The sequence below is a fragment of the Hippoglossus hippoglossus genome, chromosome 9 (assembly GCF_009819705.1).
Source record: "Hippoglossus hippoglossus isolate fHipHip1 chromosome 9, fHipHip1.pri, whole genome shotgun sequence".
Taxonomy (NCBI): Eukaryota; Metazoa; Chordata; class Actinopteri; order Pleuronectiformes; family Pleuronectidae; genus Hippoglossus; species Hippoglossus hippoglossus.
The window spans coordinates 18,727,398-18,746,582 of record NC_047159.1 but is presented as its reverse complement, the minus strand read 5'-3'; the positions used below and the strand labels follow the sequence as shown (position 1 = coordinate 18,746,582).

General features: G+C 40.2%; 2 protein-coding genes across 5 annotated transcripts; both read right to left on the bottom strand.

The window, feature by feature from the left end:
• Positions 1-557: 557 nt before the first annotated feature.
• LOC117768242 (V-type proton ATPase 116 kDa subunit a-like) lies at positions 558-12,500 on the bottom strand. Of its 2 annotated transcripts, none has more exons than XM_034596453.1 (20): positions 11,875-12,500; positions 11,549-11,627; positions 10,943-11,040; positions 10,603-10,740; positions 10,388-10,485; positions 9,279-9,405; positions 8,209-8,291; positions 7,976-8,069; positions 6,997-7,209; positions 6,469-6,619; positions 5,971-6,110; positions 5,687-5,844; positions 5,416-5,506; positions 3,729-3,847; positions 3,429-3,639; positions 3,179-3,298; positions 2,945-3,064; positions 2,719-2,836; positions 2,329-2,500; positions 558-2,222 (listed from the first exon to the last, which is right to left on the bottom strand). In XM_034596453.1, exons 1-20 carry the CDS (start codon positions 11,989-11,991, stop codon positions 2,120-2,122), a joined length of 2,550 nt encoding a protein of 849 aa, XP_034452344.1. In that variant the 5' UTR covers positions 11,992-12,500; the 3' UTR covers positions 558-2,119. The 2 variants fall into 2 exon arrangements, with proteins under 2 accessions (XP_034452344.1, XP_034452345.1); XM_034596454.1 differs by having other exon boundaries at positions 1,921-2,222; positions 3,429-3,612; positions 3,789-3,847; positions 11,875-12,493.
• Positions 12,501-13,862: 1,362 nt separating this feature from the next.
• Positions 13,863-18,962, bottom strand: tctn2 (tectonic family member 2). 3 transcript variants are annotated; one of them, XM_034596455.1, is made up of 18 exons: positions 18,809-18,962; positions 18,541-18,654; positions 17,917-17,987; positions 17,286-17,487; positions 17,090-17,193; positions 16,792-16,991; positions 16,572-16,692; positions 16,313-16,466; positions 16,139-16,222; positions 15,928-16,050; positions 15,742-15,816; positions 15,524-15,622; positions 15,292-15,409; positions 15,110-15,213; positions 14,834-14,981; positions 14,560-14,703; positions 14,358-14,446; positions 13,863-14,191 (listed from the first exon to the last, which is right to left on the bottom strand). In XM_034596455.1, exons 1-18 carry the CDS (start codon positions 18,894-18,896, stop codon positions 14,076-14,078), a joined length of 2,154 nt encoding a protein of 717 aa, XP_034452346.1. In that variant the 5' UTR covers positions 18,897-18,962; the 3' UTR covers positions 13,863-14,075. The 3 variants fall into 3 exon arrangements, with proteins under 3 accessions (XP_034452346.1, XP_034452347.1, XP_034452348.1); XM_034596456.1 differs by having other exon boundaries at positions 15,928-16,047; XM_034596457.1 differs by having other exon boundaries at positions 17,090-17,190.
• Between the last annotated feature and the right edge of the window lie 223 nt (positions 18,963-19,185).

Here is a 19,185-nt window from a genome sequence, read left to right as displayed (position 1 = left end):
TTTCCCATTGCGGGACAAATAAAAGGATTATCTTATCTTATTTACAAATGTCTGTATTTATTTATATGCCTTGTAAGGTGACCTTGAGTGCTGTGAAAGGTGCCTATACATAAAATGTATTATTATTATTATTATTATCAAATGCAAGCTGTGTCAATATCTCAATCTTTTTTCACTGGCATGTCTCTGTAGCTGCATTTTGACCATGAAGACAGTCACACCATTAATGGAATAATGGAAAAACTTAATCTGATTATCATTCACAATCAAAATAAGTTAGCACAAAAAAATATTCAATTAATACATAATGAAAACAGTTTATATAATTTGCAATTTAAAACAAATCATATTAGAATTAGGCAATATTAATAACAATATGAATTATTACAATGGGCATCTCCCCAGAAATGGAATTTGTGGGTTTGTAGACACAAGATTTAAGTGAGTTAATTTGGTCATATTTAAGATGTAAAATGCTGCAGCATGAAGTGGTTAAAATGTCTTGTGTGAACAAGTAACTGCAGTTATGGTCTCAACACGAAACAATTCAAACAAACAGATTTTATTATTGACATGATGATGAAAATAGGATTTTCTCAAAACAACTGGATCATGGAGTGCTTGGAAAATTTTGACTGAATTAGAGGAAATAATCACAAAATGCCTTCAACCCACCCACAACACCTCAGCGTTAATTAAGGCAAACATCTCTTGGCCCAATAATTGAGACACCATATTTTATCCATTTTAGAACGTGCTACTAAAGGTCATGACCTTCAAACACGTGACAGCACTTTACTAAAGCAAACTTTGTTGCCATTGAAAAAGTGCAGGTCAACAATTAAACAATGATAACATTTAGTCTCCCTCGCTTAGGAAAAATCCCAATACCAGTTCTATATAATACTTACAAATTCACAAAATTAGAAAATACCAGTCTGTTATTGGTATATCATTCAATCTTCTAATAACCAATCACCGTGTTGATTATGTATAGAAGATCCTTCAAAGTAGGGGCTTCTAACAAGCAGAGCTGAGTCAAATAATCAATGATTTTAGTTTTTCATGCATGGAATGTTAAAATATACAGGAAGTGGACGCGTAGGCAACACTGTGAATGCATAAAAGTAAAAATCTCTTGACATTAATAATCATCTTTAATTCTGATGCAACATTTTAAAATAAATTAAAAAAGACACATTCTGCAAAAGTATATACACCTCAGCACTTTTCAATACTAAAAAGTCAAAAATACTTTGCAGTGTTTTGGTACCACAAAGTAGGAATACGAGAGGAATCTGAAGAATGATACAGTCATTTGGTTGTACTTAGATAAGGCAATCAGTGCACCTAAGAGTTGAATAAGAACTATGTGTCTGTTAGGAGGCTCTCTGCCTAGTGTAACGAAACCAGATCAGCAAAAAACTAGATTGAAAATACTAGAATTAAGATACAAAATCATGCTGAAATTAATTATCAAAAATAACAAGATGTAAAAGAAATTGAAGAACCCAGAAATAAATAAAGACAAGATATTCTTTTATCTTGGTTAATCAGCAAATCCCATGAGAGGACCAAAAGAGTATCCTGACAAGTGTTGTCTGAGTACCCAAACCTCGGGGCCAACCATTTACCCATTACTGTTATCTTAACTAAGTTATCTCATACTAAAATCACATGTTTTTGATCATTAATTCTACGTTTGGGGGATGTGTTTCTCCATACAACTGATGTGAACAACTGTTGATGAAAAACCAATACTACCTCAAAAGAAAACTGATGGTTTTCAAAATACCAATTGCATTATATATTTGACACTCGCGCTTCAACAGTGACGCATACTGATCCAGGACCAAAGTGCCCCCGTTATATACATTTGTAATAGGAAAACTGTATTTTCTCAACAGTACATTCTGCACAGGCTGTCTGTTTTTAAACAGTTTGGGAAATCCACAGTTTGTGAGGCTCAACACAAGATGTCTTTACTAACTAATTAAAGAAGAACAGAAAAGTCTAAATCACTTCATGACATCGCTGGAACATGTCTGTATGAGCACAGAACCTGGTTTGCTTGTTTTGGTTCTGTTTACCAAATCCACAGTATTACAAGGTAGTCCTTTCACAGTAAGCCCTCATGCTCAAAGCTGGAGGGCAGCAGAGAGAAGGTGAAGGGGCAAAACTTGACTCCAGTCCCACCGTAGAACTTATTCTGAAACTCCACCCTGAGGAAGAAAAACAGATGCTATCAAAATAAATAAATAAAACAAAAACACTCAGGTAATTTAAATGACACATGTGGGCAACTTTAGGAGTTAGGGTTATTCTTACCAGTGCAGCCGGAGCGCATGAAGGAACGCAGACAGACTCTCCATTATCAGGAGGATGGACACAGTGAGAACGGCGAACAGGCCGAACACAGGCACCAGGAATAAAACTCCAATACGGGTGTCCGTTCGAAGTCCTACTCGCATCACCATGGCCCACAGCACATCTGACAGCTCTGTGAAAGCAGCATCCATTTAGAGAATTGCAAAAGAGACAACAGGTGTATGATAACTACTATTATTCATGATATATATAATATAAGATCTACATGTGTTGGCTGTCCATTGGACTCCTCTTAATGTTTTTAAATTCACTTTGTGCTCAGTGAGTGGTTGACAGGTTTGAAGGAGGGACAAACTACCCGTGTGTTGTAATGCAAACCCCAATACTCACGGGCATGTGCCAGGCTCAGAGCCCAGAGTCTTAGATAGGAGGCTGTGTTTGAGATGCATCCCAGGCAATACTCTATAGTGTGGATGGCCTGATGCAGGAACTCATCTGCAAAGTCAAACTATCACAACAAAAGTAAAACTCAGCATGACTGACAGAAACCAGTGAAAGAAGAACAACATTGGTTGCTTTTAATTAAATGGTTATAATGGTTTTTTGCTGTGCTGACCTCTTCTTTCTTGTGCTCTGCACTTGTGGAGAGATCACTGTTACTGCTGCCCTCCTCCATGTCATGATCCCTCATCAGGTATAGCTCCTCCTCACTGTTACGCCGCACACGCTCGTATCCCTGAGCACACACAGGCACAAACTAATCAGATGTGCATATTTCCAGTCAAAGAACAAATATTTGGAGACGGTTTTTTTTTCCACTCATTCATAGACATGCATTTCAAACCCTCACCCTGTACATTCCTAGTCGGTGGCTTCCCTTGTGAAGCCAATAAAGGTAGATGGGTTTGCCCAGGAGTAGGACAGGCACTGAGAGAACAGCAATGACCACTAGAAATATCTGCAGGCCAGTCTGAGGAAGAAGCAGCAAAAAGTCAGTGTGAGTAAGTGTATTTCACTTGACATTTCATTAAATATGTTCAGCAAGAACAAGGACATAATTTACTCTGATGCAGGAGTGGAGCTTTCCATTGGATTCTCACCTGTCCTGGGTAGAGGGGTGACACTGTGTCACCCTGCATGAGGAACATATTAATGAAGTGGATGAGGATGCTCGGGGCCTCTCTGGAGTTCTTTGCAGAGAATACCAGCCACTTGTAGAAAATCATGAACACCAGATAGCCAAACAGACACAGCAGGAACAGCAGCTCAGGCAGAAATACCAAGTACAGGTTGTGCTTTTTCCTAAAGTGCCTGTTTTTGTTGACAAAAAGAAGGCAGGTTATTAAAAACTAACATCTAAAGAAAAAGATAAAGAAATAAAAAAACAAACTGGTACTTACAAGTGATTGTAAGTGCTGAGAATGACCCCAAAGCTCATGTGTATGACGCCCACTATCACTGACATCTTCATCTTGTAGGAGTTCAGAAATGTTAGACGGTTGGAGGCCAAGTTCCAGATCTTTGCAACAGAAACATGACAATCTATTATACAATAAGTAGTTTTGAGTGGTAAAAGATAACACAGTCAACATTGTTGTAAACGAGGGCAACCTCAACGAACGTTGAGTATAAATAAATAAATCAATGAAACCTGACCTAATAACCTTATTTAATCTTATAAAGAATAGCCATGTAACAGTTGTATTATTCTTCCTGAAGTAATCTAATAATGTTATTTTTACCAAGAGGATTCAATCATTTCAATTCCAGGAACTCAACCTAGTTTGTTTTTAAATCACACAATGTGTGTTCCTGGAACATTACCACTAATCAAGCAAATAAATAATGAGTGATGAGTTCGATAAACTGATCCAATTTACTCTTTTGGTACAGAATATGACTGCTCCACATTAAGTCTGCACGATATTAGGAAAACATGCGGTAATGTTGTTGAGGGTTGCGATGACGATATGACTTGCAATAAATAAACAAATGCTCAAGTGCACAGTTTTAACAGACAGACAGACAGACAGACAGACAGACAGACCCTAGACCCCAGATCCTAACCCTAACCCTATTATCTAGGGCAGTAGGGCTTCATCTTGGCCAAATACGTTGAAATGCAGAGCGTGAATGCATGGCACATGTAACACCATTTATCGTTGAGGAGATTTTTGAGCATCCTCACACATTACTGTAAATGCCTCTGTATATTCTGTATATTGTATATTACACTATATCTGTACAGGAGAATAGTGCCTGTCTAATTCCACACACACTCCCTTCTCTCCAAGCAGTACCCAAGGTCAGGTTATAGATAAAGGGCCAACCAACAGCACATTGTAGTGTCTACACTTCATATCTAACTCAGATGCCCCACACAGAGAGGCACCAACTCCAACTCTTTTCTAAATTACACCAGTGGCAAGATGTAAGGACACAATGTGATTTAGGAATGTATACTTAACTATCGTATAGGGGTATATGTGAACACCTAAATGTAACATATAGAGAGTGACAGCAATTCTAGCCATTCATGGACATGCTGTTGGAATGGGTGACGCAAGTAGAGGGAGATATATGCGAATGCTGTGGGAGACATCTTCAGTCTTGCTCATGTTACTCTGTTAGAGTTTGTATATTGTTTAACCTTCTGGTCTCCTTGATGCATCAAGTCTACATTAAAATATTCTGCATAACACATCAGCTGCTGCCTGAGTTCTCCTTTCACCAGCTTCCAGAAAACTTCCATAACAGCGACGACGGTCAATATTTGAAATATCGTGCAGCTCTACTCCACATCACTGGCACAGTACTCAAAGAAACACAGTTTGATGCACCTTTTCAAACAGTTTACAAGCCTACCAAAAAAGTTTTAGTGGGAATGCCCGAACTCTTAGTTAAGAACTTTCATTTATAACACATGTTGCCTTGCACACCATAGGGTGATCCTAATCAGTTGCACACAGTGACATAAAAGATTTTAAATTCCACAGAGTATCCAATCATTAATTGGGATTAACCAATATCCTGTCTTTGGGAATCAGTGTGATGCATGATGACTCCTCATCAATACTCTCTACTCACCGGGTCGATTCCCAGAGGATATGGTCCTTTGAAAACTCCTGTAATATTTGGATCCAGAGTAAGAAAACGGTTCCCAGTGAGATCACCTTTCCTGTTTGTCACAAATAAAGCCACCAGTTTGTTCAATGAATGTGATGACAAATCAAACAAACATCTCATCTGTAAATATTTAAACATGTATAACAGGTTGTTCATTACATGTCATAGCTGTAAGAAAGCTGGAGCTGGGTTTACTATAATGATAGAGTCCATTTTGTAATGAATTACTTACTTCCACACCTCCGCTGTGAACATGGCCTTCACACTCCATCCAGAACCAAAGATGTTCAGGGACTTTGAGAAGCAGTCATTGTATATCAGACCAGTGTAGATGGAGAACAGGCCCATCATCAGGATGATATAACGGCCCTCAAAGAATGTGTTCCAGATCTGCACATACACACATCCAATCACTCACTTACACATCAGACCTGCTGTTCAACACACACTCTGGTTATACCCTGGTTAAATGAGTATTAGGTAAAACATTTTCTCAGCTTTGGAGAACTCACTCACCTCATTCCTGGTGTTTTTAAGTTTGCGGTTGTTCTCGTACAGCACCATCCAGAAAGCAAAGAGAGCCATGATGAGTCCGTGACCCAGATCCCCGAACATCACAGCAAACAGGAATGGGAACGTGATGATTGTGAACGGAGCTAGAAATGAGCAAGAGAGAAAAAAAACTAAACTGCAGCACTACTAAAATCAAAAAATCAAAGTATAAAAATAACTTGATATTAAAATCTAGCAATAGAGCAAAACACAAAAAACAACAATGACAAAATATTTAATTGCAAGTTAGCATTCATTTGGATTTTTGGTTATATCAATAATCCGATGTCACTTTTTCTTTTTCAAATACATATGCATGTTACTGTCACATCTCAGACTTCTGATACACTGTAGAGAGACCTTGTAAAATGTTTAAACTGATAAATAAAGTGCCCATGCACATTTTTACTTTCTAATCTCATTTGATGATAGATATGTAAACATACAGAGGGAAACACTCACCAGGGTTAACCTCCCGGTAAGTTCCCACTCCGTAGGCATCTACAATGTTCTGGAATCCAGAGGTAAATTTGTTGGTCCTAATAAGGGTGGGGGGAGTGTCGCTGGTGGGGATGCGATTGACAAAGGAAGGAACTGTCGCTCCACTTTTTCTCTGAAATATCAACGTTAAAAAAATCACAATCTCAGTATATTAACACATTTTAACATCTGACAATCACCACAAAAAGTAGGGGAAAGGGACAGTGGATTGTAACATCAGCAAATGTGGCATAATGCAATCATTTAAGTGCTAGCTAAAAAAAAAACACTGTAGGGACACTTCAGTTCACCCATTAGTGTGTCTGTGTGTTTTTTGTCATCCCAAATACAGGGTGGTCTTTCAGTACCCTAACCGGGGCAAAATAAAAGCAATGCCTAAATACAATACTTGCTTTTATGACAACAGTATCCCAATTCATGAAGTGTCTGCCCCAGTTAAATAAACACAAAGGCAAAGCCTGCAGTGAGTCAAAAATAGAATTTCCTCACCGATCCTTCTTCCAGGGCCCTCCGCAGGGTGGGAATGTCGTTGACAGGACACCACACCTCAGCAATCAGACACTTGTTCGTAACATCAAAACTACACAGGTTCAGAATGTAGTAGATGGCTTTAATCTTCTTGACCTGGATGACCCAGGTGTACACAGATTCTGAAGCCTTCATCGAGACCTGTCTCAGGTAGTCCTCTGTCCTATGAAGTACCTGCACACAGGAAGAGATAACGCAGTGTTTTAAAAAATATATTCAAGACTTCCAAGAGAAAATAAAAAAACATTTTTGGAATTTCTATGATTGTCAATGGAACATTACCAAAGAAAAATATTTATAATTTTAAACAAGAAGCATTTCAGTGTTTGTGAGTGAATAAGATACTAAGACATAGGAAAGACATGAGAATTTGCAGGACAAAGGAGAGGATGAAAACAAGAATGCATGAAAGAGAGAAAGAACATCCTGCTGAGGCCTCGTGTTGATCATGTGCTCCAGGGAGTGAGTGGGTGCAATCCTACTTTTCAGTTACAGTGGGTTATAGCTTCCAAAAGATTCACGGTGCACTGCCCCACACCAGAAACTCACCTGACCCCATGACTGCGAGGTCTGGCTCGCAAGAACAACAGTTGGGTTAATCTTTTAGAAAATAAATCAGCCATTTAATTTTGCTCTTTTTACACAAGAAGACTGGCTCAAAAGAAAAACCCTTGCTGTACGTAATGTGACTCACTGAGCACAAGATTTTCTGCCAACTTGTTTTAGAAAATGTTAAAAGTATTGTTTTCCTTTATCCTAAAAATCTATCCCCGAGGGAAAAGAACACCCAGACAACTCGTGTTCTAAATCATCCAGGTTGCATTTTAACAAGAGACAAACAGAGAAAGTTAATTTTTAGTGAATGGCAAACAGAGTAATTTCATTTTCTGTCACTAATTAAAAAGGCATATTTAGACACTAAAAGAAATATTTCACATACTGTGTGTAGGTCCTGAATGCGAGTTTTAAGTCCTTCTACAACATCATTCCTCTCGTCATTGCTCGTGGGATAGGGATACAGGTGACAGTGGTAGCTATGGAAAGGAAAAGATAATATTATTCACAACTACAAGTACAGGAGAGTTAAAAAAAAAAAAGCAAACCTAATCAAACCATTTTATGCCATAAATACGTGTAGAGCAGCCACGTGATCGTGTGTTGCAGAATAGTTACCAGTCACAGATCTTCTTTACTTTCTGGCCAATTTGGTCTCCCCAGTAAGAGATCAGAAACACCATCCTTTTGGTTGGCTCCCCCTGCAAATAAGAAGAAAACAAAGGGGGATGTGTTGTATATCAAAGATAAGACCGGTTTCCTCTATTAACAACAAAAAGAAGTGTCACTTAAAGTCCAGAGTTCATTTTATGTTCAAAATCTATATTTAATTAAAAATTGACTTATTTGTACCAACCTGTTTGTTGCCAAAACAAAACAAAAACAATAACAACAAAACAAAAAAGTACTTGTGATTGAAAGTTAATTCTTGACTTTGGAAATAGCAGCATTGCTCTCTATGTGGTTTTTGAAAAGCATGACTGGTGCTCCTAGCTTGAAGTCAAGCCTCCTCTTTTCCAACCATTCAGAGACACATGTTAACATGGTTGTACATTTTCCAGTAAAGTATGTCCTGACATTCCACCAGTGATCAGTTTCAGCCCTGCATGCCTGCCTTCTGGTCAAGCAGAGGAAAAGGATAACTGGATTAGTGCTGTCACTCAGTATGAAAGAACACGATCACAGCACTCATTGTGTATGTGATCAGCAAGGGGGATGAGAACAGACTTCACAGCAGCTTCACTGGTTTCATTTTCAATGTTGTCACTTTGTATTGATCACTGTTTCAGGACTGTCTTTTGCTTTATGTCATTTTCACTGCGCTACAATACTCTGCCCTCTGCACTGCTGCTACTTCACTATATCTGTTATCAGAGATGACCTGTTGCACAACACAGTGGGAGGTTCTCCGCTCAGATGCGTTCTCAATAGAAACAAATCCAGAAAGTCCAGAGGCTCTGACTCAGACATTTGCCTTCACACATACACCTCCTCCAGAGAAACTGCAGAGAATCTCTGAAGTTCTGTGCATGTCTGAAAGCAGCTTATGAAAACAAAAACAAAAACAAAAAGTAAATAGGGGAGTGAGTATATGTGCTGATATCTTAATCTAATGGTGTAATGCAGGGAAGACATCAAAAAATGCAACCTCAGCACAAATGGTGGACAGTTTTCCTTGAGAAACCTACTGTTTCAGGATCTTCCAGATATTCCTCGACCTCAGCGTAGCTGAGGATGGTGTAGCCTTTACAGACTCTCCACAGCATCCGCTCAAAGGCTGCGATCTTTACCCTCTGAATGAGCCCAGAGATGAAACTGCAAGAGAATGATGTAAACATTTACTATCAGCCTAAGGTATACACATGCGCCTATTAGGGAATATAAACCTTTATCCTAAAGCTTATGAACAGTATATGAGATTTTAAACATTAATATAGCAGCCAATGATTATTTTCTATGTAAAATATATGGTGCAAATGAGAATGAAGTTTGTGTGTGTCTGGTCCATGTCTCAATGGTACTGTTGCTTTTCAGAGTTGATACGGTCACAAGTGATCAGCTCCACGTACAGGTGTTACTGCACTCAAGATGCATTGAGATACGATCACTCATTACCACACTAGGAAGTGGTACTAGGTCACATGTGAAGGACGCCTACTCAGCTGACATCCTCTGACACGCTACAGTTTCACAATTAACTAAAATAATTTTAACATGTCTAGGTTTTTCACATAGGGTTTCATCTAAACAATCTTCATCGTTAATGTTGCAGTTTTCTCAACTTAACATAATTCAGGCTGCCTGCTGTAGCTGTGATACTCTCTGAGTTGTGACTGCAGAAACATGCAGCTGTGAGCTCAGCTGTCTTTCTTTTGAGACTTCACTCTTGCTGCTTATTCACAATCAACAAAAACTTGCATTCAGCTAAATAGCTGTCCCCTTCACTAAATACAGACTATTCCCACAAAACTGGTTCTGTGAGCAACAATATCTTGTCTGTTTGGGTGTGTGTACAGAGTATATAGATTGTAATGGACAGACAGGACACAGAAAACCATTTAAGAGAAACTAAAAGTGCAACTTGTCGAAACTTTCTTTAAATGTGTATCAGAGGCTGCTCACCTCATTTACTTTTTCCTCATTATCCCATGATATTACGATTTCACACTTTAAAATGCCATGAGGATTTTGACAGAGCCAGGGTCTACTGTCAACTCTAAAATAAACCACACTCCATGTCGAAAAAACACTAACATAAACATAACGCTGATATGGCCAACCGGATTTCATTCCTCACCCCAGTTTGGCTCCTAGCCTCTGCATGCTATTGTAATCCATCAATGTGTCTTTTTCTAGGAAGGGGAACTCCTCATACTGCACTTGCAGGGGCTCTCGCTAAAAAGTAAACAAGACACACGAGGGTTAAAATGAAACTCAAATCAACAGATTCCACTTGAAACGGTGTGAATGTAGAAAATCTGGCCACATTGTGGCACAAGTCGACCCACTGACCTCGCACGTTCTCTGTACAAAGCTGCGGGTGACGTGCAACATGTGTGTGTACTCCGTCAGCTCCAGCAGATTCTTCTGCAGCTTCTCTTTATTCCTAGTGACTTCCCCCAGCTCCACTTCTAGTCTCTGTAGCTGCTCCTGTGAACACACACAGACAACCAGTGATCAGCAGCATGACTACAACAATTATTTTATTTATTTGTTTAAAAATATATTTGGTGTCATCTTCCAAATTTATACAGACTGGAGGAGAATATAAATAATTAGATCAATTAATTTAGTTTCGGTGGCAATAACTCAACACAATAAATTCAAAATGATATGTGAACAAGTTACCAACCGTTATAGCCATGATGTGCTTCGGTAAGGGAGCCAATGGGTTCACGTCTCGTTCTGGCAGTGAAATGTCTGCTTTCTTAATTTCCCTCAGAAGGTATCCTGTTAAAAAACATAAAAAGCAGTTGTTTCTGAGACCTTTACAGCGTTTCCAAATTCCACAACCAGCCTTTGAACAGCACTGGATTCCAAGCGGAGTCCAGCACTGTGGTGTTCTCTTCTCTTAATCTAATAAGAAAAGAGTTTAGTTAGCTAAGGGTGGCATTTCATTCAAGTCAATACAGAACCAGCTGACAATTCTCATGACTGCAGGGTCACTGGCTGTCAATTCAATGAGAAAGGCCCTCTGCGGCTTCATGGACTCACAGCACATTGTTTTGATCCTGTCCAATGCTCGACTACAACTAACTAGACAGAGTAGGAACTTCATAGAGGGCCCTATTGTTAATTTGTAAATTAGCTATAAATGTGATCTCACCAAGAATGCTCTTCACTTATTAATGACAGCTTTGTTTTGATCCTGTCTAACACTCGACCACACATACCACTCAGTGACTAGATAGGGGGCCTGATTGTTAAAGTGCGTATTAGAAAATCAATGTGATCTTACCAAGAATTCTCTCCATTTCTTCACATTTTTTGATCTCGTTGACATGTCTTCGCTGGAATGTGTTCACACTGGGATTGAGCTGAAAAGGGTATAAGACAAAGTCAAATATTTAATGATTAACAAAACACATCATAAACCCTTGTGTAAGCACCTGTAAGGCCACATTACAGGAGGATTAAACCACTTATAGCTGGTAGAAGAAACCCCAGATCTGCTGTGTTAGGAATGATAACAGACTCTAAGAAGACAGATGCGTGCACTTTGTCCACTCAGCAGTGACTTTCACAGTGAGAGATGAGTGGACATCAGGATGTGTCTGCACTCACGTCTCTGAACTCCACCAGTCCCAGCTCCCCCAGCTCACTGATGCAGTCGTATGCGGACCCGGACTGCAGGAAGAGCTGGGCCAGACACATCTCCTCCCCTCGCAGCAGGGAGCTCATCGTGACACTTGGCTGTGCAGTCTCCCTGCTCAGCCGGCGGGCTAATGCTAACAAGCGAACTACTGCGGTTTGAGTAAAGTCAGCGGCGGCCAGTCGAGTCTTTCTTGTCTTTCTTGGTCTTTTTCATGTTTAGCCTCCGGTGACGGTGTCTGACTTCACACAGCCAGAGTTCACAGGCTGCTCCTGGAAGCTAACGTGGGAGCTAACCAGCCGAAGAAGCGCCGCCGTCACCTGGATGAGAAACTCCTGCTCGTCACGGCCGGAGGTGGAAACGGGAGGTCGCCGCCGCTACAGCCGCTGGGGTCGCATGTCCACAGGTGTGCTCGCCGCTCTGCTCCGGGTCTGTGAACTTTGACAAATCGTCCTCTTGTTGTGTCTCCACTGCTCCACGTCACTTCACCTCACACTGTTGAATACGATCAACTTCCCCAGCACGGAACGAGCCCTGCACCAATGAGCGCAGCCCGCTGGAGTCTGCGCACTGCGGACTGGCTCGCAGCCCTCAGCGCTGTCTGAAGGCTGCAGGTGGAGGCCTGACTTTCAGGGAAATCAAACTCCCAGAGAAAACTTTTTTTTTTTTTTACCAAACATTATCTTACAGAAATACCAACTTGTGATGCAGATATTTAACACCCCCCATCCATCCATCCAGTGACTTGTTAAATGGGAGAGTTGACCCAAAAATTTTAATTCACTCAGTATCTACTCACTACTGGAGGGGCGAGTGAAGTGTTGGAGTCCACAAAACACTTTTGGAGTTTCAGGGGTAAACAGCGTTGCAGCCAAAGCAAATACAGTTGAAAAAATGGTGAGCACTTCTTCAAACATATAAAAACAACAGAAAAATGAACATAAAATGCCTGTGGTGTCACCCAACATTCAAATCCACTAGAAAAAGCCTCCTTCACTCCATGTGTTTAGCCTAAATACCCCCTGTTATCCTCCTCTGGGCCACATCCGCCTGTGGATCACAGTGGACACTTAGGCTAAAAACATGGTGTAAATATACTCGTTTCGAGTCGAATATGAATGTTGGGGCTTGCAGACACTTGGCTGACACCACAGGAGCAGTATGGAGGCACTTTATGGGGGGGGGTTTCTGTTGTTTTTTTTACATTTGAAGAATCGGTCACCATTTTCTTCAACTGTATTGGATTTGGCTGCAACGCTGTTTACCCCTGAAACTCAAAACACTTCAAACACTTCACCGACCCCTCCATCGGCATAGTCGGTGAACTGTCCCTTTAATGCTAAAGTAGAAGAGCCCCAGGCAAGTGACCAGCACATTTCACTTTTTAAAATGAGTACTAAACACAAGTCCTGCAGCAAAAAGGCATTAAAAACAAACCATCGTCAAATGTTGTTCAAAGCAGAGAAAAAATAAAGTCGCTGTTTCCTCAAACATTTACACAACTACCATACAAAGGGAAAAGACAAATTAGATTTATTTGACTTAACTCTAACCTCTAGGACTGAAACTTCCAAAATAAAAAATAAATAAATGTAAACATTTATATATAAATAAATGTAGAATTACAATCTCGACATAGAAGGACTTTTAAAGGATTATGTTATCTTAACTTATGATTGAGGTAGTACAGGGGTCCAGACCCTTAAGGAGCACCAACAGCTTTGTTTTGTTTGTTGTCATCTGCACAATAGTGAATCAATATTGTGCTTGTGGATGATAACCCCCCGTGGAGCGTCTACAACCTGAATAAACAATGACTCACAGTTGAACCCTGAGGCAGGAAACTAACTGATGGGTGGGACTGAAATCAGATTACAAGTTCTAACCACCTTTCAAACCATGTCTGACAAGGTTGTCCTCAAAAATATGATGGAAACAAATATTGTGATTGAGCCTGACATAAATAATAGAAAAATATTTTATTACAAAATAGTGTAGCAATACAACTATTTACATTCCCACAAACATATAAAACCTGTATTATAATTAACAATATCTAATGGGGAAAAAAGGTGAAATTACATTTTATTGACCTTAAAATAGATACTCTAGTTTAGCTGGACATTCTCTTGTTATTCCGCCAAATATTTTTCTTCCTCTACATTTTTCTCTTTCAGAGAGCGTTCCATGCCTGTCGGATTTGTCTCCATGGATTCCCAAGAATCGAGGCGGCGATGAAGAAGAAAACCAAGATAAGGCCCTTAGCCAGTGACTGAGAATATGGCTCACCTGGGGAGGAGAAAGGTAAAACAAATCAGAGGTGGTACAATCAGTATCCATTTTCCTACTTTGTGTTTTTTGCACGTTGTACTTATTCACAGTATTTACAATTTTTTCTAGCAGTTTATTATTTACTAAAGTAAACAATAAAATACAAAATTAGACAGATTCCTACCTGTGTAATACGTGGTGAGTGGAAAGGCAAGCTCAGGCCAACACACATCATTCCTGTTACAATCATACTCTGTGAAGTTGATCTGAAACCTAGGAGAGGGAAGTCAAAATGCTCTCAGTTAGGATCAGTCAGGCAGCCGATACAAAAAATAATAATTAAACGTCTCTCCTTATAAGGGGAGTCTCAGTGTTTCAGGAAGCACCTGGTTTTTGGTGGTTCTGTGTTGACAGGGATGTCTGTAAAGGTGACGGAGGACGTGATGGGGAGTAACCAAGTTTCCTGGGGGTCCAGGCATGGAGAGATGTCCCCCCCTCCACAATCCAGAGACCAGGTGGACATGCTGTAGCTACAAATGATCAAAATAAGATACACATGTTGGTTTACAATGACATTTTTCATTGGACTCAGGATATTTGGTGACTTATACTGACTGTGAATACAATTTATTTTTCATTGCGGTGCGCCACCTGACACACCTGACTTGCAAAGCGCGGATTTCCCTCTGAGGTCTGCCCTCTATCGTGCCATCGATAAGACTCCAGACATGGATATGCTGGTGGGATTGAATCCCATAGCAGGAACTTGTGGTGTCTTCTATGGTTGTGCTTGAGTTCAGCATCACAACTGGAATTTAGATGTTACATGTCAAATTTAGCTAAACCGAAAATATATCATTTGTTGAATGTGCTTTACAAGTTAAAATAAAAATGTATCAAAGGTTGATTTGAATTAATTGTTTCACATTCACTTACAGCTTATGTTGATCCAGTCTGTCCCAGTTAGTGGATCTGGGTTTCCAGTCCTTGCTACATATGTGGCTGTAGTCAGAGCAGCTGGGAGAGAAGCAACTGTCTCTCTAAAGGAAAAAAAAAAACTTACATTTTATCTCAGGGCAAATTCAGACATAGACATCAATCAAACATGAGCTACTGACCTCAAGAGATCACACTGAGTCAGATTCTGTCGGCTGACTGGCAGCAAACATCCTGATGTAGAATTCTCCCCAAATAGAACTGGTTTCTTCTCAACGTCGAAACAGAGTCCATCCCCCACTGTCAGTTGGATCAGAAAATGGCAGTGTCTTTAAATCAAGTTACATTTATTGAAAAATGGATAATTAACTGTTATACGCTTGCAGTGAGCCAGTAATCAACATCCCTTTTTACCTGATTTCCAAAGATTGATTGACGTCCTCTGTATTGACCCTGTATTGTTGTCGAAAATGTCCATGATTCCACCAATAACAGGCCTTCCCACCTGGTAACCTGTCAATGAAAATGTCAGCGTTACTCACTACAGTTGTCATAGTGTGCACTATTTTCTACTAAACAGTTCACTACTATCACAACCGCTCTGCGGATTAGGGGGTTTATGTCGCTCTCACCTGGGTTCCCTGAATTGGGCTCACTCATGAAGTCCCCATTGAGAAACACAGCAGAGTACCTTGTAGTTAACACCACTGTTCAGAGGACAAATGCAAATGTTACTCCAAACTCCATTTTACATATCTCTGAACTTGCACCTGGTGATAAGTCAAATCATGGGCGAGATACAGTATGTGAACACTTACCACTACCATTCAAAGGGACGGTCCCAACAGTGCGTGTGAGTGTGATATTTGTGATGCTATTTTCTTTCCAGTAGAATTGATAATCCAGTGCTAAGGTCACATTCTCACACCACAGGCTTTCTGCTTGAGAGAAATGTTAACACATTAACATTAAAATTAATAGACAATTAAAGTTGTTGATTGTAGTAATGATATGTTGTTATCCACATACCCGAAGACGCTGCACCATTTGTGCTTGAAATACTCTGACTCGGGTCGGTGGCCACTTCATCAGTTACCTCCACTATAACGTCACCTCGAAGGACAAAATAAACAACATTTTAAAAACACACAGATTCAAAGATGTTCAGGATGTACCAAAACATGTTTAGCAGATAAAACATACCCCCTTCGCCATTCTTCACTTCAATCCTGAAATCCCCTGGTAGTGTCTGTAAAGGAGGTTCAGTTGGACAGGTGCGCAGTCGAGTTACACACTCGACTTTGAAATTCTTCAAAAATGCCACAGGTGCATTATTTACACACTGGCCGAACAACTTCTGCGAAAGACGAATAGACAAGATGTTAGTTGCAACATAGAATAAAAAATATAATCTAAAAACACTGTACTGTATTGTGGTGTAAACAACATACACACAACTAACCTGGGGAATAGTTAAATATTGATCATTTAATGTTAAAATGGGACTTCCTTCAACATAAACATTAACTGGCACTGGGGCTGACAACACGGACCTTTGGAAGGTTGGACCAGGCTTGGATTTACTAGACAAGAAAAACAGCAAAAGATAAATAATAACGTGAAACAAACATTAATAAAGGACACAAAAAAAACATATATTTAGATTCACATTAATAACTCACACTACATTTCCTTGGTAAAAGAGCCCAAGGAAAGGGTTGTTTTTAGGTGGTGAATGGACACATAAAAATGGAAACCAATCTGGGGAGTTTTCAGCGGACTGCACAGAGCACTGATAATCTGGAGGAGGAGAGACTTGTCCACCAAAGGGACCAGCGAGACAGTGGGATGCAAACAGTGTCAAATCTTCATTGGAGCAGTCCTGATAGAATGAAAAACATATCAATCATTGGTAATCAATGGAGAAAGAATTACATCTGCCAAAGTGAAGTGTTGTTGAAAGACTACAGCAACGAATACCTTGTCACAGCAGCAGCGTACATCACATGCTCTGAATGTGAGATCACAGGGACAAGGGCCCAGTGGTTGGTACACCTGGTTTGGAATGCTTGTTTTGTTATCTGCTGTGGACAGGAGATTTATAGTTATTAGAAATGTAACCCTCTCTAAGTGCGTACATCCCATAATGAATAGACATTCTTTCATTTAAAATTACCTGGTCCAGCATTAGCAGGAAGCAGCAGTGCATGTATCTTGGCCTGGATCAGCAGTGATGCCTGAGGTGTGTCGCCCACACAAGCAGAAACCTGAAGCGTCTCCAGCACACACAGTGGATTAGAGCAGCAGTCTGGGTCCGTCTCATTCTCACCACACAAATGCAGACTTCTTTCCAAACTCAGCTGTACTCGTACCGCAGTCTGGGGCAAGAAATAAAGAAACGTTAGGAAAATTGTTTGCATGCTCTCCCCGTGTCTGTGTGGTTATTCTCTGGGTACTTCAACTTCCTCCCACAGTCCAGAGATGTGAAGAATGGGGTTAGATTAATGGGAAACTCTAAATGAAATGTGTGAATTTAAGAGTGAATGATGATGGCCCTGTGATACGCTGGAGTGTATCCCGCTTCTTGCCAAATGTCATCTGGGATTGGCTCCAGCTCCCTTTGCTACCCTCAAGGGATATGTGGTAATGATAATGGATGGATGGATGGATGGAGTCACACCATAATATCCGCTCTGGTAAATGAATTGCGGTGTGTATTAATACTATAAACCCTGTTTAAGTGCCGTATTTGAACATCATTGGTAAATATGATTAAATTAGTGTGTAGTGTAAGGTTTGATTCTCACCTTTCCCACCTGCTCTCTGGTGAGCACCCACTGCGTTACCTCAGCCGCACATGATGGAGGACCGATGCTTCCTGTGAAAGAAAACAAACCAAATCTGTCCAACATGACCACAGACTGCATAATCACAAGGGAGACACATGGCTGCCTCCCCTCTCTCTGTTTGTGACCCTAGGGTTTATCCGAGTAACAAAACACCACTCATTTCAATTCGTAATAACTAGATAGATCAATCTGAACAGTAATTCCCATTTTCCTCCGAATAAAAATTTGCACATCTATCCAAAATAAATACGAGTAAACAAGTGGTCTTCAGGTCAATCTGAGGGATCAGGAGAGGATTAACGGGAGAGAAGAGAAGAGAAGAAAAAAACAAGGTTTTGTAAATTCTATTTTAAGGACCATAAATACCCCTATCTACTTTTAAAGGATGGAAAGTCCTTATGTTCAAACGTTAAATCCATCTGTCCATAAAGCTAAGACTAAATAAAGGCTGCTAGTTAGTAGTCCAAGTCAAATAGGGAGTTACTATGAATTTGGGTAATTTCAAGTAATGTGTTATATTAAATGTGATCATATTCTGGTAAAATAAGCTGCTACAGAGGCAGAGTCTCCTCTGGCTGGTACCTGTGGTGTTGGACGGAGACACTGTCCTCACACTCAGGGACATGTCCGACGAGTTCCCGAGCAGCAGAGCAGAGACCACTGGGCCAGAAGCGGTGAGATATGAAGGCTGGAAAACTGTAGAACATCATTTGTTAGCCGAAGCTGTACAGTTGATTCAAAACGACCATTACTGCCCCAACTTGAAAAGGTTAGCAAGATGCTGCTCTAGCTAAGGAAGCAGCTTTAGAGTACAACCGGAAGAATGTGCGAACATGTACCAGTGACTTACCGACGACATTTCGAGTGTGAGCCAAGGTGAAGAGCATGAAAACACATAAGAGCTGATGGGAGGTGGACACACGCAGCACGTTAGCCATTTGCTTCCCTTCAGAGAGTCGCCATGTTTGTAAACTGTGTCCTGGCAACGCACCTCAGTCTTCTTCTGGAGACAGATGGGAGACAAAATTAGTCTCAAATGAACCACAGCGACCTCATCTGGTCTGGATGGTAGAAATGTCATCATATCAGATCAGCAATTAGGGTCATTTCATTTTTCAAACCCAGCTTTTTAATCAAATGCTGATTGTTTTTTCTTTCATTTTGTTGTTTTAGTTATGTTAGTTCTTTTTTTTATTTTGGTTCATCAAGTCTTGAACAAATGTTTTA

Excerpts from the sequence above, each read along its gene's own strand:
- LOC117768242 (XM_034596453.1), bottom strand. The coding sequence starts at position 11,991 with ATGAGCTCCCTGCTGCGAGGGGAGGAGATGTGTCTGGCCCAGCTCTTC. Across the intron at positions 11,628-11,874 it reads GACTGGTGGAGTTCAGAGAC|CTCAATCCCAGTGTGAACAC; the intron begins GTGAGTGCAGAC and ends TACCCTTTTCAG. Across the intron at positions 2,501-2,718 it reads TCTGAGCCTGGCACATGCCC|AGCTGTCAGATGTGCTGTGG; the intron begins GTGAGTATTGGG and ends CTGCTTTCACAG.
- tctn2 (XM_034596455.1), bottom strand. The coding sequence starts at position 18,896 with ATGGCTAACGTGCTGCGTGTGTCCACCTCCCATCAGCTCTTATGTGTT. Across the intron at positions 16,693-16,791 it reads TTTTACCAAGGAAATGTAGT|TAAATCCAAGCCTGGTCCAA; the intron begins GTGAGTTATTAA and ends TTTCTTGTCTAG. Across the intron at positions 15,214-15,291 it reads ACTCAGTGTGATCTCTTGAG|AGAGACAGTTGCTTCTCTCC; the intron begins GTCAGTAGCTCA and ends TTTTTCCTTTAG.